At 41.8% G+C, this 18,933-nt stretch overlaps 1 protein-coding gene across 1 annotated transcript; it reads right to left on the bottom strand.

The window, feature by feature from the left end:
- Positions 1 to 258: 258 nt before the first annotated feature.
- tbx4 (T-box transcription factor 4) lies at positions 259 to 18,670 on the bottom strand (the record flags this gene model as incomplete). Its single annotated transcript, XM_079166355.1, has 8 exons — positions 259 to 914; positions 1,021 to 1,256; positions 1,472 to 1,560; positions 1,907 to 2,059; positions 6,858 to 7,005; positions 7,923 to 8,042; positions 18,056 to 18,150; positions 18,527 to 18,670. The coding sequence occupies 8 exons, from the start codon at positions 18,668 to 18,670 to the stop codon at positions 259 to 261; spliced, it is 1,641 nt and encodes a 546-aa protein (XP_079022481.1).
- Between the last annotated feature and the right edge of the window lie 263 nt (positions 18,671 to 18,933).

The following is an 18,933-nucleotide window of genomic DNA, read 5'->3' as shown; positions in this document are numbered from 1 at the left end:
TCATTTGAGTGTTGAAAAACCACCCTATCTGTACACTTGCTACAATATGCATAAGTAACGAGGTCGGCCACTGTTCACCACACAGTATTGTATGTAATAGTGCTTCAGTGAGAATTCGTGGATATAAATGGCTTTGGCAATGATCATAGCTGTGGTTCATTATCATTGCTTGGCATCAGCAGCCCACAGTGGGGTGTTGAACCTTGATTAATTTCAGACTTGTACATTGGAAAAAACTGGTTCCTCTAGTGGTCCATGTTAGCTATCAGTCCAGTGAGTCCCAACGCTACTCAGCCCCACTTGGTATTGATAGGATGGATCCCGGAGAGATAGAGTGCCTTGTGTTGGATAGGCTGAGAAATCTCTGTGAGGCCGGAGTGGAGACCCTGGTTTCTTGTGGTACAGAGTTGGATGGCCTGACCTTTCTCTGGATCCTGAAATGGCTGGAGAGCAGGATGAAGAGGAGGATGAAGGAGGTATAACGGGCAGACATCGCTGAACCGTAGCTGAGTTGTAGACACCCAACTCAGCCTGTGGTCGAGATGCCATGGATGATGTGGGGTGCGGTACAACCGGCGTGACTGTGGCAGCGTTGGTAAAGTGAGCAGTAAAGGGCTGGTACGGGACACCTTCCACGCTATAGCGAGGGTAGGGCTGCATTGTAGCCCACATGTTGCAATTTATTGAAGAGGAGTTGGTCGGGTCATCTGTGTCCCCTACTCCTGATCCAGACTCTGTCTCAATACTACCGTACATACAAGCTTCTCTAGAGGTGATTGCCTCAGTGCAGTACGGATGAGACATCAAGGGCGACTCATAAGAGGTAGCTGAACGAAAGTAATGCTCCTCTGAGACCACAGATGATGTCTCCAGATATGGCCGCTTACATCCAAGCTCTAGGTGTCGGGCATTATCTGCAAATGGATATAGTTAACAGCATATTTTATTTTAACCAGGGAGTACTTAATGAGCACATCTGATTCTGTACAATAGCTAAAAGAACAGCAGCTAAGAACATACCTCTGTGTTTGAAGCAGTGGTACAGAAGGCTGGGATCTCTGCTCTGAGGGAAGTGGTTCGAGATAGGATCTTGGGGGTCTGAGTTAGGCAAAGGAACCCCAGTCTCATACTGATAAGAGGACAGGACTTGAGGGTGCCCTGTGAGAACTCCTGCTCCGAGCTTCCCTGCTAGGTGGCTATGCGAGGAGATGAGCCTCTGGCGAACCATGTTCTTTGAAATCACTGGGTATTCTTTCCTGTACAATAAGCAGCAACAGAAGAGAAAAGGGAATCAGTCTGCCATGTCTGCAATTCCACTCAACAGTCTTTCAAGGAGGTGAGGTACCTTTTTTGTTTTATCCAAAAACAAAAAAATCTCCTGAAGAACTGATGTTTATGAGAGAATTCCTGTGTGCTAACTGGTCCTACAGGACCTGTCTTATTGTCCTGGTTCCTTTTTGTGTAAACATACCCCTGTAGTCTTGAAACGCGTAGATCTCCTTCTTCACTGCCCCGGAATCCTTTGGCAAATGGATTGTTTTCTATCTTTAGCTGAGTGATCTAGGAAAATTATATTTCATTTAAGATTTCATTCTATTTGCTATCGACCAAACCATAGGTGAAGCAATTACAGGAAGGTTCTTTGCTGTGGGGGACGGGAAAGCTGACACCACCCATGCACCCCTATGCACACTTTAACAGTTAGATTAAAAAATATATACACCTAGAAACATGTACTACCATTTCAACCCTTATAATAAGTTAAACATGATTCACCTTCTAATAGAAAAATGATTGAGTGTAATCCCCTTTCATCAATAAAAGGAATAGCTGACACCAACAAATGTTACTTTTGTATTTGTAAAACTTGGAATATTGCATCAATTGTATTTTATAGTTGCTTTACCTTGTGGTTTTGATAAGAGGTTACAGAGATGAAGGCTGTCTCGTGAAAGGCATGAGTACAGTAGGCAGTGTTCTTGGATCCAAAGGCGTTGTTTTCATCGGCTTTGACTATGTGTAGTCTAGGCTGGTACTTGTGCATAGAGTTCAGGATGATCTAGGAAGGTGAAGAGAAGATAACACATTTCATTTTTAACTTTTTAAAGCAAAGGTCTATTAACAGCCACTATCGTGTAGTACACATTCATTTTTCACCACTAGCTTGCAAAGACAAGGACAATGTTAACTGGCTTAAAGTGTAAGTAAACACTAAATTCCACAGTTGATGTTTTACAGTTGCTGATGTACTAACAGTGTATTGACAAGAAGAGAAGATCTGCTGAACAACTATGGTATGCTTTGGCAGGTTTATATACTCCACATTATATTGTTCTCACTCTCTTCAGAATATCCAGTCAACATTGTTTCCATACAGCAACATAGGCTGTGATTTATCATTTGGTAGTGAATACAGTGAATTAGATCATAACCATTGATTCAATGAACATTTAGACTCCGGCATGAGTTAATAACCTGGGACATAATTATAAAGCTCATGATAATGATGACAATTCATCAACACATTTCCCTTGAGGTTAGAGGCTATGTACATAGTGTAAAAGTCATGAAAAATGTTTGAAAAATGAACTGCACAATATCCCACTATTACTTAAATGAGTTGCTCTAGTCCTAGTGATTAGTGTTCAGCATTAACTTGGTTTAGCAGGTTAAGCACAGGTGTAATTAATAACAATGATGATGGTGCAATTCCGTTTGAGTGACCCGGTAAGCCTACCAAGTAAGCAAGCACAACTCTGTCTCCAACTAAATTACGTTCCCATACAACTAAACTGCATTCTCAATGAGGTTTCGAGGGAAACCTATATTTTCTCGGATTACGGTCGCAGTTTTAAACTCGTGATTAACAATGTCAATTGAAACAAAACTTGGTTATGATTAGGCAACATATAATTGGCTAGGTTTAGTAACACATCAGGGTTTGGCTTAAAATAAGTATGTTTGTAACATTATTCAAGATACTAACATAAATTCAAATTGTTTTCACAATGTACACAAACTGTGGTCCCCTGGGTGAAAGTCCTGTGTTTGTTTGACTCACCCATCCACCCCAACCTCCTCCCCATGCAGACTTACGCAGACTTTGATTAGAAAACGGAATCCGGGAGAAAATACATTTCCCTCGAAAAATAAGTTTTGTTGTATGGGAATGTCATTTTTAAGAGACCAGGCTGTAGAGCCTTGGAACTGGAACGCTTACATGAAATGCAGATATCATTATGTTAATAGTTGTCCCGTAGCTTTTCGTGATATGACATTTGAAAATGTCTGCCACAAAAAAGGTCACTTCATAGGTATACTGTATACTGTACACAAAGATTCCATCTTTGTAAAATAAACTATAAAGATTTACATTTTTTATACTGTACATTATTAGTATGAAGCTCATTACATGTGTATCATAGAACCTTAACACAATAGATGTTCATTCAGTGATTTTCACACTGAATGAACATCTATTGTGTCCCAAGTCTTTGCTGTGTGTTCAAGTGCAACTTTCTAGCCAAGACACAGGTGAAATGAATGAAGAGTGGGCCTTCATCACCACTAGGTCTTTGATTTTGGTTTGTCCTGTCTGGACCTTTAGTCTCTTTAAATGCGGGGAGGGCCGACAATTTCAAAGGGAGGCCCTCACATGCACACACAGCTGGTCTGACAACCAAAAAAGAGAGACGCTCAGATTACAACACACAGAGATGGAGTGTGACTTCATTCTATGCTCAGGACACCATTACTCCACTTTATCTTACAATAGTTGTTTGCCGCTGTATTAATGTTCTAAATCTCATTGGCAAGTGCTTAAAGGAGCTATGTATGTCACTTTTGGTAACACAATCTGTGAGATGATGAACACTGCACCTTGTCTGTACTCACTGCTTTTTACATTGCATTGTGGGAATTTAATTGGCAGCTCAACAACTTCCAGTGCACTTGAACTATGTTGAAATAGGGACATTCCTGACTTTCTGAACAGTTCTCTACTCGTCTGACACCTTAAAGTTTAAACCATGCCATAAGATCAGACTATATGAAATGAGTGTGTTTATGGCTTTCTTTGATATTATGGTTAGCATTGTATTGAATACCATGCCTGTTACCACCATCCATTCCCTGCCAAATTCCCCATTGGGATCAAGTCCTTCGTGTGCAAAGTTGTTAGATTGGATTGGTTCAATGCATTTTTCATCTCCATCACACTTGATCTGGAATCAATGTGTTGTGTATTAGTACAGCAGGTAGCATGTGCTGAGCGTGCATAGTGTTTAGGTTGATTGGGTGGCTGCAGGTCGGCTCACTCGCATCAGTCCGCTCACCGCAGCTGACTGCTGTGCCCAGCGAAGCGTTAGCAACAGTAAGGCAGGGTCATCCCTAGTCCAGCTCTGTCAGTGCGTATAAGCATCAAGCACTGCACTTCGGCTCCCCTCCTCATTTGCCAGACACTCTCCCAAGGAGCCCTATCCTCCAGGGGTCTCTCAAAGAGAGGCAAATGTTGAACAGGGCACAGGGTGCTAGGCTCAGGTTGAACACCGACTGGCCCTGTGCTCACATGCTCCTGTTGCTGAGGCAGGCTGGAGAGACACAGATAAGCTATTGGCTGGTTCACAAGAGGCTCTTGGTTGACCTTTGTCTGCTCTGCTGTCTGGCTGTTTGAGGGTGATACTGGAGACTCCTGAGTGACTGTCTGAAGGGAGTGATCAGGGAAGCCTTCCTCAGATCAGTGAAGAGCTAAAGAAGGTATTTGCTTTCATCTTCCTTAATATCCATGATACGGAAATGTGCTTGTGAAGACTTCTTGAAGCACAATAAGTATTATTTTATTACCATAGCATGTAATGACCCAACGTTATCGCCAGACTAGAACGTCAATATTGGATGATTCTGCAAAACCCAGATTAAGGTTCGGAAAAGATTGTGATTTTGGTTAATAAAAAGGTGACTATCACTATAAGGTACCTTATGTGATGGGATACAACTTCCAGTCTACACATCTATTGAAGCACATTGCCTCATAAAAGTCATAATACTTCCCTGCATTAGTACTGACCGTTGGCAATGCACATAAATTGTGAAGGGCGGTTTTGTCCATTATGGACGAAATTCTTTGGGGTACTAGGATGAATAACCATAGAACATGAAGAAGAAGAGTGTGAATTACAGTTGAATTAGTCATTTCTTACACATTCAGTAATGTGTATAATTAGTACAGAATGGGAGTTCCTTCACTCCACAGTGAGAAGCCCTGCCCGACTACACAACTCTCGATCTTGGCGTCATCTGGGCTCTGCCTGGCCTCAAACTCGCTCTGTCCTCATTACTCGCCCTTATCACTGGCCAGGCACTCAATTTGATCTGACAGCAGGCCCCGCCACGGATCTGAGAGGTTATGAACCTAATGAGCCTGCCCATTGATGGGATGGCTTCAGACAAGCTATCCCAGAGTCCCCCTGGGCAGCCCTGCCACAGTCATACTCTTCACCTCACTATGCAGCCTCTACCTCCTCAGTTTCTTTAATGCGTCCTTTCAGAAATCTGAAAAACATCTGCACCTTTTTGCAGTTTGCACATGTATCATATAAAAAAGATGTATGTTTCTTCTCACATTGGTATTTTTGGCAAAACAGAGTTCCCTCCAGTCATGAAATTTCAGCAATATATTGGAGTTTTGGAGGTGTATTCCAGACAGGTAGAGCTGAAAGTAATGCATTTCCTTGGGAGCACAAGGAATTTTACACCTGGTTTGACTTATATAATCTAAAAAGGTTACACCTGTTTCACCCTGTTTACTGCGTTTGTTTGATTAGTAGGCCTGCTTTTTAACTGTATTTTACAGGGCAGATCATCATCACTTCACTCATCACTTGCACTCTTGAAAAGACCTTCAACTTGAATAGCACTTGAGTTGCTCTGGTATTTTTCTTGTTTTTAGCCACACTGGCAATGTAGGTCTTCAGCTCGGTCCACCACTTTGGTCCAGACTGAAAGATCTCAACAACCATTGGATGGATTGCCCTGCAATTTGCCCAGAGGATTAATCCTACTGACTTTGGTGAACCCATAACTTTTCCTGTAGTACTACCAGCAGGTTAAACACTTCACTTATACAGTGAAATATCTCTACATCTACAAAATGAATTAGTTCAAATTGGAGTGGTTCAGAGATAAATATCGGAACTGTTGGAATACAATGCAATTCATAGTAAATGGACTTGTACTTGTATAGCTAGTCTTCCTATCACTCAAAGTGTTTAACACTACATGTCATTCACCCACTTATACTCTGATGGCAGGATCATAACTGATTCATACCCCACACAGACACAGCCTACGGGAGCTATTTGGCATGCCCATGGACCTGAGGATCGAACCGTCGACGCTCTGATTGGAAGACGACCCGCTCTACCTCTGAGCCACGGCTCAGTGGCTGCTCAGCAGGGTCGTCCTTCAATCAGAGGATCGGCAGTTTGATCCCCGGCTCTGCTAGTCCATTACAATGTGTCCTTGGTCAAGACACTCAACACTTTACTTTACTTAGATAGTTCTGATGGGCTGGTGGCATCTTGCACGGTAGCCCTGCTATCAGTGTATAAATGGGTCTGAATGGGTGAATGATGACATGTATAGTGTTAAAGCACTTTGAATGGTCGGAAGACAGACCGTTTACCATTTTTCCATTTGTATACTTGTGTTAACAACTGTTGCTTTATTCTCAGATCTTAACAATTACATTGGTGGGTTAAATGTTAAAACTATTGGGATAATCCAGTTGGTTTTGTAATAACATTCTTTAAATAGGTCTTGAGTTATAGAAAATACCAATATACTCTGCAGGTACTCACATGCCCAAAAGGGTCCAGGTGATTGTTTGTTAGCTTGAGCTTCTGAAACGACACCAGTTGCCTCATCCAGTGAGCTCCTGTGGCGGGTGAATCAGGGTGCACATAGAGTCTGCCTGGCATTGCTGGCTCAGCTTTGCCAGCCACCATCCTAAAAACAGACGGAGAAACGTGCAGAAGCAAACTGATAAGAAAAAAAAAATGAATGTAAAATTGCCTCTAGCTGTTTACAAGAGCTAATGCTATTCAATATTTAAAGAAGACATCTCAGTTAATCTAACATAGCTCACTACAAATATTTGTCCGTGTCGCAACATGAATCAAGTCACCTTTACCATAATGTCGCAATAAAGAGGCGGACAACACTACTGCTCTCAACCCTCACAGTATTTAATCCCTTAGACTTGAAGGAGGTGGCCTCTGCTAATACATCATTACTAAGTATGCTTCTCCAAGGTGTCGCTGAGAAACACCAGATCTGCAGGCCATGCCACAAGATCAGAAACAAATGGCTGTAAAACAAAGTCTTTTGCATTCATTTCAGCTTTTACATGCAAAACCTTTTGTCCACCTTTGTAAAGTGGGAGTGCCAGTTATAATGTCATACTGATGAATGTCATTCCTCCAGATACAGGGTCAATTTAAGAAATACTGAGTTCAGTCCACCAACTTTTTCTCTTTGAATAGTGTTTCAGTTGCCTCACAATACTGACAATACCTTGACCATAGTTTTTTCATCATCAGCATAATCTATCCCTAATGTTAACCATACAGTTGTTGCCATGCTCAGATGTTGTAGATATCAAGAATTTACAAAATCGTACAAAACGTTATAATTGATTGTAAAGAAAAGTTTGTTTGGTCTGGCGATAAGAGTTAGGAAGCAACATGGCAGCTCAAGGTTTCTGTCTGTGTATTGTCTGCAGGCCTAAGTTGACTACTCGCCGGGCCTCAGCATTTGTTATTCAAGTAGCTACAATCAGCTAAGCTGCTAAGAAAGGCTGTAGTAGTAGGCCATGGGGCAACCTTCAACAAGAATCATCCATGGCTTTGCATTTGGAAACTTACCACTTGTTATCACAGAACTTGTAGCGATGGTCATCAGCTGGGACAATGTCAATAAGTAGGATGTATTTGGTTTTTGGGTTCATCCCAGTTACTTTAACCTTGTAGCTGGGGAACATCCTCCTGTTGAAAAATGTAAAGGAAAGGTGTCAGGAATGCTCTTATTTGACTTTCATATGAACGCAATACTTGATTTTGACTTAAGTTCTTATTCCTAAACAGAAATCAGTGTGATTGGAACCTTTCAGAAGGATTTGATCAAAATGCATATACATGATTGTGAGTTTCCATAAAAAATAAATGAATAATAACTAATAAAATCCTTCTTTCGCCAAAGGACCTTACATTGCACTCTTCAACAATCGTTGAAAGGGGGAACGGTAGGGGGAAAAGCTAAAGTCACCTTGAACGAAAGATAAAGTGGATGAAACCTACTTCTTAAAAAAATAACCCCACCAAGCACATGATGGAAAAAAACCTTCAAGGATCATTTTCTTGATGTTGTCCTTACTGTCAAAATCAAAACCTGCTAATGATTTGTTTCCTTGCAGGCATTTATTTGGGAGGAGACTGAAATCCTCTCATACTTGTGATACTGAGAGGCCATAAAAAATATGTGAACACGCTCTATCTTTCATCTCTTAAATGCCTCCAGGCTACAAGACAGAATATGTTAATATAGCACTCAAAGCCATAAAACACATGAAGGGAGCTACCTTTCCTGACCTCTTCTGGGAACCAAAAACTTTTTTATCCCATCTTCGCCAAAGGAAATTTCGCAAAGGGCTCAGCGCCCCTTATAAAGTCCTAAGTGGTTTTTAATGGCACCAGAGATCGGACAATAGTTTAGATAGCCGTCTCGTCAATGCACAAGAGGCTACGGTCAAAAAGCAGTTCATCTGTCAGTGGTGCCCATGGCAACAAGTTCAAACATTGGAAGACACTCATGAAAGGCTTCACATGCTTTCTGGGAAAATAGTGTAGCATCAAAACCCCTATACTTACTGTTCTGATTGGTGCAAATGCTCTTCTTCAAAAGGATCATTGTGCCTGACACCATCTGATCATGTTACTGTAAATACTCTCTCACGTAAGAGAGAGAGGAGGGGGATTGAAGGCCGGTAATTTAAATCTCTCTCCCAGGCTTCAAATCCAATCAGCAGGAGAGATCATCCTCACTGAAAGACAGGTTAATCTTAGAGGAACATTCAAAGCAGACCTCTTCTCTTCTCTGGCTCCCCTCGTACCATACTAGAGCAGACGGAGGCCTGTGTCAACACATGTGGCCCTCGGGTTTGTGTAATATGGCCATAACTATCTAGAGAGGGGCTCTGCTGCTCACTCTTCAGCTGTCCAGCCGGACAGATGAACCTGATGCCTCACGATCGTATACACAAATGAATGTTGTTGAGTCAAAATGCGTCTTGGGTAGGGGGGGGGGGGATTTTGGTTTAAAAATAGTAGGACTGTCAGTTTTTCCCTCGACAAATTCTAAGTGATTTGAATGCAGCCCACATAGCCTAATCCTAAATCCACCAACCAGACGCTGTTACATCTGAACCCTTTACTGTTAAAAGCCTTGTTCATTGTTTTTGCTTCGGAGGTGGGTGAGCAACAACAAGTGTTTTATAGTTTTTGGTTAAAAACACAAGAACTGTCACTCTTTGCCAAAATAAATCTATAACATGTAATTCCCTTACTGATTTGAAGACAGCCCTGTAGGCAAATCCTCAATGTAAAAACAATTGTTGTAAAATGAATAAATGTGGTTTCATCCACTTGGATGAAGTTTCTTTTTTAGCCTTAATACACTTATTTACTATTGTGTTGATTCCAAAATGTGACCTCCCACTTCTCTCAGGTAGTTTTTGTTGTCAGGATTATCCATCCAGTGTAGCTAAGCTATTTTGCCCACATTTAAAAAATAAATAAATACAATTTTGAATAAAAAAATCACAGCAGTAAAAAATAGTGTAGGAGAATGAAATGTAATTGGGTGTTTGTCTTGTTCCTGCAGTAGCACAACTGTTGTAGTCCAGGGTTCAGAAATATGATGGCATATTGAAAGAGATGATAGAAATGTGTCAACCATTTGACTTTTTGCCAATCCGTGGATACTGGTGTAGCTTTCTCTTTAATATCTCTGGTTATATTGGGCCACATTTTGCAATATGGAATTGCAGGATAAATGATTTCTTAGTTGAATAGTACAATATAATATGTTGTTATTGGAATATAACATACATTTAAATTGTATCCGTATTGACCACCATTACTGTAGTCTATATGTAGCTGTTCTCAGGCTAAATGACTTTCACCTTAGTCCTGTTTAGTCTATAATCTTTCATACATGAGACGAAAAACGGTTTTGCATATCTGCTACATCTATAAAAAAATCAAGGCATTGCAACTCTAGTCAAGTGATTTTCAAAGGCAGACAACATGAAGGCATGCGTATACATACGGTGGTGTGACTAAGTGAGTGAGTTTAAGAGGAGCATGAGAAATGGAAGTCGGAGAGTGTGTGTATGATATCAGTGTCAGGGCGTGTGTGTGTGTGTGTGTTTCTGTGCCCAGCCAGCTGTTTCTCTTAACAATCCCACATGTTTAGGCCCTCCAGTGATCCATTCCCTCTCTGGGAATCTCCAGTACCACGGCAAGATCAAAAGGAGTGTTGGGGGGGATGATGAAGCGCCACAACCTATTGTGGGCGCCGGATTCCTCTTATCAACCCGCCGCTGCTCTCTTGACGGGCTGTGTACAAAGAGGGAGAGTGAGGGAAGAGCTGCACTGGGTGCTTTGAAGAGGGAGGATTATGCCTGGACAATGACACTCACAATAACAAGTCTACTAGTCTCGGCTAGGTGCTGCATGGGAGACGACTGAGCAAGTTTCATCTCAGAGTGTCGGGGAAATGCATGACGGCCTGGCTGCTCTGCATCTGTACCTCCTCCCCTGCCACCTCTGAACTGACCCTCCTCACATGTTACAACTGTGGGGCCCTTTAAACCAGGACACCCTGATATTAAGATTTGTTTTTTCTTGGCACTCTATAGGTTGACGAATTCTGTGGGTTTTTTGCAGTAAAATTTGAACATAAAATGCCCAGTGTAAAACATTGTTTCATAACCTTACATGTATTTAAGCAACCTTAAATCTAATTATATTTTTTATATATATATATATATATATTACAATATTATAACATATTGTATAATAATATTGGTATCTGTGATCATACACTGCAGTAGTATTTGGTTCTGGATCAAAACCAAAATGTGAGGGGAATATCTTTGAGCTCTATATACAGTGACAAATATTTCCAATTGCTTGCTCTGACATGTTGTACTTCTGACCACTGTGCACCTGAAACAAAGCTTACAAGCAGGAAAGTGTGTAATGTGTTACTATGGCAACCCGGTAAGCATGGGGGTTTCTATGTTTATTCCCTTTTTTGATGGCTTTGTTTGTTTTTAAACAAATACCAAAATGTGGTCAACACGAATGGCACTTTGTTTTTTATGCACTGAAAACTAAAAAAAAGTACAAATGATGAATAGAAATGAACAAATCTTGGCACCAACTTTGGAAACCACTGTGTTAGAGCCGAGGAACCCAAAGTCACACAATATCCCCTGAAAATATCCCCTCGGTGGTGAGCTAACAGTTTGCCTTTAGATCGGTACCATCCAATAACATTGTGGTGCTTGAAAGGACAATGATTCAAGTAGAATCATCTTTGATTCTGGTGTTAGTTATATAAAGATTTCATACACAGTTCCCAATTCTGCCTATATATTTTTTTAATATATGGAATAAATACATGCACACATCGTCCGCAGCGAGCAGACAGTCGTTCATTGACTGCAGTTCACTTTTGCTGCTGAATGCTGCTATAGCCTGCTAACGCTACATGGATGCTGTATAATGTTACAATGCTGAAGAGTGAAAGAGGCATTATCACCACAGTGTACTTATGTGTACCTAATGTCTGCACCGTTACACTCCCTCGCACATCCTCTCTATGTTTCTATATTGAAATACACTTGCCACTTTTACAATATACCATGTACTGTTTATCACCATATTTTATTATAAATTTGAATATGTTTCTATTTTTAAATTATGTCTTGATTATTGTTATTATTATGTTCATTGTTTATTGTTATGCACCATTCACCAAGTCAAATTCCTTGTATGTGTAACGTACATGGCAATAAACGGTTCTGATTATAATTCAAGGTGGAGCTTTCAATTCTAATATGATGCTGGAATGTTTAATGAATAACAATGCATCATAATTGAAATGTTATATTTTTGTCAAATCTGAATCTGGAACATAACCAGTAGCACATGTCAGGTAATGGTATTAGTACAATATTGTCCTCTGAAGCACAAGTACACAGTAAGGTGTATACAGTTGAGTTGCATATTTTTTAAGTACTTTGGGGCCTTTTGTAAGTTATTTCGGGGTACAATAGTGACATACTGCAATATTTTGGATATCTAAAAAATAAATCTATAGCTGTTTGGGGCCCTTTTATTTGGGGGCCCCCGGCAGTTGTCCACCTTGACTAATGGTAAAGTCTGCCCCTGGAGTGTATTTCACTGGTGCTTCTGACTGCTGTGACTCGGGTGTGTGACGAAGCTACTGTGTGTCATGACAGGTGTATTGCTGAGGATCAAAGGAAGTGCAGTGTTGAGTGTGAAGTTGTTTTTAGGAGCGGTTCTTTATATTAGTAAAAGTATTCGACCCATTCTGAACAGGAATGTTTCGAAACACTGCTTTCAGGCACGGCTGAAAATATAAAACAGAAGTAATCCCTACTGTTAAGAGGTTAATATGACAGGCAATTTATTATGCAATGTTTAAAATGATACACTTAACATTTTGACATGGCATTGAAATGTCCATTTCAACCCTCACTGTCACAGTCCTTCTGCTCACATCAGAGTTAACACCCTTTAGATCCACAGAACAAACTGACTACTTTCCTTGACCCGTCTTTACAATCTGGGTCTTATTGTAATACTAAATGTAACACGTTGTCATTGTTGCCAGCCACAGCTGTACAGTGGAATGTACAGGACAACTGAACCAGAGATCAGAATGTTTTTAAACAGCTTCTCAGTTTCACCATGTTATCTAAACCTGTGCTTTTGGGCACTGAAGTGGGGGTCAGGACCCTTCAAGAGGTTACAAAATAAATGCTAAACGCTCCAAAATTATTAACAGGATAGAAAAGAGGATACATTTCTGCCACAAAATAATTTTTGTAGCACTTTACATTGCAGCTTGGTAATAACATGGTAAAATGGGGTAATAATTTAATAATCCATCCATCCATCCATTTTCCTCTGCTTATCCGGGGTCGGGTCGCGGTGGCAGCAGGCCAAGCAGGCTGACCCAGACTTCCCTCTCGCCCGCAACATTTTCCAGCTCATACTGGGGGATCCCGAGGCGTTCCCAGGCCAGCTGGGAGATATAATCCCTCCAGCGTGTTCTGGGTCTTCCCCGGGGTCTCCTCCCAGTTGGACGTGCCCGGAAAACCTCCAGTGGGAGGCGTCCAGGAGGCATCCTAATCAGATGCCCGAACCACCTCAGCTGACTCCTTTCGACGCGAAGGAGTAGCGGCTCGACTCCAAGTTCCCTCCTGATGTCCGAGCTCCTTACCCTATCTCTAAGGCTGAGCCCGGCCACCCTACGGAGGAAACTCATTTCGGCCGCTTGTACCCGCGACCTTCTCCTTTCAGTCACGACCCAGAGTTCGTGACCATAGGTGAGGGTAGGAATGTAGACCGACCAGTAAATTGAGAGCTTCACCTTCCGGCTCAGCTCCCTCTTCACCAAGACGGTCCGGTGCAGCGCCTGCTTTACTGCTGCAGCCGCACCGATCCGCCTGTCGATCTTCCGCTCCATCTTACCCTCACTCAACAAGACCCTGAGATACTTGAACTCCTTCGCTTGAGGTAGGCACTCCATCCCCACCTGGAGGGAGCAATCCACCGGTTTCCGGCAGAGCACCATGGCCTCAGAGCCCCCGGCTGAGCGCCGCTGTGTTGGAGTTCTCCCCGGAGAACGAGAGGGTCGCCTCCATGCGCCTACGGGTTGAGGGGAGCAAGGCTCTGACTGTGGATTGTGTTTATGCACCAAACAGCAGTTCAGAGTATCCGGCCTTCATGGAGTCGGTGGGAGGGGTCCTGGAAAGGGCGCCGTCTGCCGACTCCATAGTTCTCCTCTGGGACTTCAACGCTCACGTGGGCAATGACTGAGAAACTTGGCGGGGTGATTGGGAGGAACGGCTTGCCCGATCTGAACCCGACTGGTGTCTCGTTATTGGACTTCTGTGCTAGCCACGGTTTGGCCATAACGAACACCATGTTCAAACATAAGGTGGCTCATAAGTGTACCTGGTACCAGAACACCTTAGGCCGGAGATCAATGATCGACTTTGTAATCGTATCATCTGATCTGCGGCCGTATGTCTTGGACACTCGGGTGAAGAGAGGAGCAGAGCTGTCAACTGATCACCACCTGGTGGTGAGTTGGATCAGATGGCGGGGGAACCGGTTGGAAAGAGCCGGCAAGCCCAAACGTATAGTGAGAGTGAACTCGGAACGTCTGGCGGAGAACCCTGTCTGGGAGGTCTTTAACTCCCACCTCCGGAAGAACTTCTCACACATCCCGAGGGAGGTTGGGGACATGGAATCCGAATGGACTATGTTCAAAGCCTCTATTGTGGACGCGGCCGCTAGGAGCTGTGGCCGGAAGGTCATCGGTGCCTGTCGTGGCGGCAACCCGAGAACCCGGTGGTGGACACCAGAGGTGAGGGAAGCCGTCAAGCTGAAGAAGGAGACCTTCAGGGCCTGCCCCAAGGGTCTCCTGAAGCAGCTGAGAGGTAGCGGCAGGCCAGAAAGGCTGCAGCTGCGATCAGTGCCCATGGACTGGCAGACCGGGGTGGTGGTTCCCATTTTCAAGAAGGGGGACTGGAGAGTGTGCTCGAATTATCGGGGTATCACACTACTCAGCCTCCCGGGGAAAGCTTATGCCAGGGTGCTGGAAAGGAGGCTCCGACTGTTTGTTGAACCGCGGATTCAAGAGGAGCAGTGCGGATTCCGTCCCGGCCGTGGAACAGTGGACCAGCTCTTCACCCTCACAAGACTACTGGAGGGGTTCTGGGAGTTTGCCCAACCAGTCTACATGTGCTTTGTGGACTTGGAGAAGGCTTTCGACCGGATCCCTCGGGGGTTCTTGTGGGGGGTGCTGCGTGAGTATGGGGTACCTCTTTATTAATTTAATAATAAAGAGGTAATAATTAAGTAATACTATGTAATTACCGAGGTTTTAACAATGGGTAATATTAGAATGACATGTATGTAACAGGGTAATCGGTGTAATCATGTCATTTGTACAGTATACCCTGAAACAAAAGAGAATGTTTGGTTTGGTTTCAGCATTATAATATTTTGGACTTCCAAGAATTTTCACGTGTTATTGAAAATATTATGCTGGCAAAAACATCAACCTATATTACCTCATTATTATCAGTTTATTACCACATTAATTAAACCCAAATATTGCACTGACATCACCATTTTATGGCAGGTTGCCATATTGTTACTGAAATATGACTATATTATTTCTAAATAGTTGTGGCTATGTTTAAATATGTTTCCCCATTATTAAGCTTTGTTTTTTGTCCCCTTATTACCATGTTTCATACATTTCAGTCTGATAGCACTCAGATATACCCATTGTTAATGCTGTTACCATGTTATTAACGAGCTGTAATGTAAAGAGATACAATACTGTCCTCTGATTTTATTTTGATCTTTGCTTTTCTGGTGAAATACTAGATAGGTGTACTTTAACGGGCCTGAAAAATCAAATAAAACCATCGAAGAAGGAAATAAATCAGCTCATCTAACTGCGTACAACACAAAGACAAATCCAGCCTATGGTTAAATGGACATTGCCTTGTTTGAATATGCTTATCCGAGATGGTAAACATTATACCTGCAATACATCAGCATGTTAACATTGTCATTGGCAGCATGTTGCCATACTAGTGGTAGCATTTACCTCGAAGCGCTGCTGTGCCTCAGGTCAGCTTCTGGCTATAGATCCTTGTTTGATTTATGATTTGAAGGCTTGGCTGACTATGGCTCTCTTCTCCCCAGATATTTTGTTCCTTATCAAGCAGAACACATTTTTGTTATTATTTTATCTGGGCTAGTTTGTCACGCTATCAAATAAATAATTAAAACTCTCAAATAATTTTGATTTAACATCTGACTCTGATTACTAGACAAATCTGTCACTGTTGCCCTGATTGATGCCATAGATTTAACAGAATCAAACAGATTAGACTTCAGAAGTTATTACTTTTTCTAAGATAATTGGAGCCTGGTTTAGATTATTTATTTTGTTACCCTTTTCTGCTTTGTGATTAATATTTGAAATATTTCTGGTGAATCACTGGAAATGAATTGCTGAAAAAAAACAAAAAAACAAAAAAAAAGAAATATATATATATATATATATATATATACATATATACATATATATATGCTATGATTGTGGGCGACCCCAAAGGTTGCTCCCGTAGCTGTGCCTACGGTGTATGAATGTGATAGAATCTGAATTGTAAGTCGCTTTAGATAATAGTGTCTGCTAAATTACTGTAATGTAATATAATGATTGACAGAAGTATCTGCTCAAATGTCAGATTTAAAGCAACGTTACACTGTGTTTTACTGGGCGACTACAACATTCACATTTCAACATGACCAAGTGCGTTCTGCCATGCTAACAAAGCTTGAATGCACTATTCATAACATACTTGAATAATTCAGTCTGGTGTTGATATCATTTAGTGCGAGTTCATCTTCAGAGCTTCTGCTTCTGGAGGACGGAGCCCATATTTGTGTGACCTTCAGCATGTCTGCTGCAGACTAACAGTACTGGAGGTAAACCCAGACAGGTTTCCCAGCACAGCTGCACAGCTGAACCACTGCACAGCCCTTCAAAGGGCTTTAAGGATTCAGAGCCCACTTTATCAGCTGGACAAGGGAAAGCCCATCTCTTATGGTTATGCAGCATTAAGGAAAAAGTGTGGTGACCTTTTACATTTTTTTACTGGAAAAAAAAAGATCCCATGAGGAATGAGAGGCGGAGAATGTACTCATTCTCTGGTTAATGTCCAAAGGCCTCACTATCTAATCCTCAGGTCGCATTAAATCCAACAAGCCGAGCAGTCATTTGTGTTTTCAATTATGTAGTCACTGCTGCAGGAACTTTCTGTCTCTTTCTGTAAGTTAAAGATAGAACTGCTATATGTTACTGTTACCACAGAAAGCTATGAGACTCTTTTTGTGTAATAAATCAATCATTTAAATATCACTTTCTTTCTAATTTTCCACAAACCTATGAAGAATATGAGCAGCTTTTGATACAATAATGTGACTAATAACATATGCAACATGGTAGATCGGTCCCCAGCTCCTCCAGTCCACATGTCGAAGTGTCTTTGGGCAAGACACTGAACTCCAAATTGCTACCGAAGGCCGTGCCATCGGTGTGTGTGTGTGTGTGTGTGTGTGTGTAGCTGTGTGTGTGTAGCTGTGTGTGTTGTGTGTAGGTGTGTGTGTGTAGGTGCGTGTGTAGGTGTGAATAAGCATGGCACCATGGCACACTTTGTATATCGATACTAAACATATGATCATCTTATAAAGTTATCCATTGCACTAATTAATATAACCAGTAATTAAACTACACAGTACATGAAATACTCAAAACATTAACATATTAACATCAACAATGAAAACCTAAAAATTAAATAAATATGAAATATTTCATGGAAGTACACTCAACAAATTGTGCATAACAAATAATTTTACTAAATGCAGGATTTTACTTGTAACAGTATTTTTACAGTTTTTACTAACGTGAATACTTCTGATTGGTAAAGTCATTTCTAATAATGGAATTAATAGAAAAGCACATATACATTTCTATGTGATCTTATTTTTTGGTGGTGCATTAGAAACATGTTTTTTTAACGAACTAATCATTTTCCCATCTTTGGGCCTGGACTGCACTGTGACTGATGGATGGTGTTCGCTGCTTTACTGACCTGCCTGCTTTAGTAATGATCATCTCTGTGCCGGCCTCATGGAACTTCTTCCACAGCTCCCTCTCATGAAGAGCAACCTTAATGTTCTCAATGTTCTGGAAGAGAGCAGAAATCACTGTTACACTCACACACAAACCACATCTCATCACCACAACCTAATAGAAATAATGCATCAACAAACACAGTGTCATTTAAAGTATTAGTGTATATAAATACACTACAGAGCAACATATACAATCATCTGCAGTATATGTCAAATGTAATATCCACTGCAACTTATTGATAGAAGTATTTCATTTGTTTTGACACCTTAAAAGGATTCATCACAGAGCTGGCTTTAGGTTGGTATGATACACCAGTTACCCTTTCCACATGTCATTCCATTTAAATGAAGTTCTATCTGGAGTATCGTCCCTCTATATTACAATCTACAAGCTGCAGCCATGTGGACCCAAGGGTCTCCATGTGTACCTGGTCGGGCTCACTGGAGCTGGGATTGGTGGGGGCTGTGGAGAGACCCAGTTGTGACTGGTCTGGAAGGAGATCCGTCTCCCCACCGGACTGGACCCGGCTCATACATTCATCCGTCACAGCCGAAAGCTTCTCCTGCAGCATCTCTGCAGGATCAGAAAAATACTCAGCTGTCAGAGTTATCTGTGATTAGCTGTGAAAGCAGAGAGAACATATAAGACTATGAATCTCCTCCTATCATAGCAACTGTAGAAATGCACCATTAGTCAGTGCCAAGTTCAGCTCAAACACACATATTCAGTACAGCCTGTAGACTTCTACATGTGTGTGTGTGTGTGTGTGTGTGTGTACTGCCCTTTTCCAATGAGCGTGAGGGGCTGTTGGCCTCGGGCCAGGAGAGTACGCAT

This window comes from Pholis gunnellus (assembly GCF_910591455.1).
Source record: "Pholis gunnellus genome assembly, chromosome: 9".
Lineage (NCBI taxonomy): Eukaryota > Metazoa > Chordata > Actinopteri > Perciformes > Pholidae > Pholis > Pholis gunnellus.
This window is presented reverse-complemented; position numbering and strand designations above follow the sequence as displayed.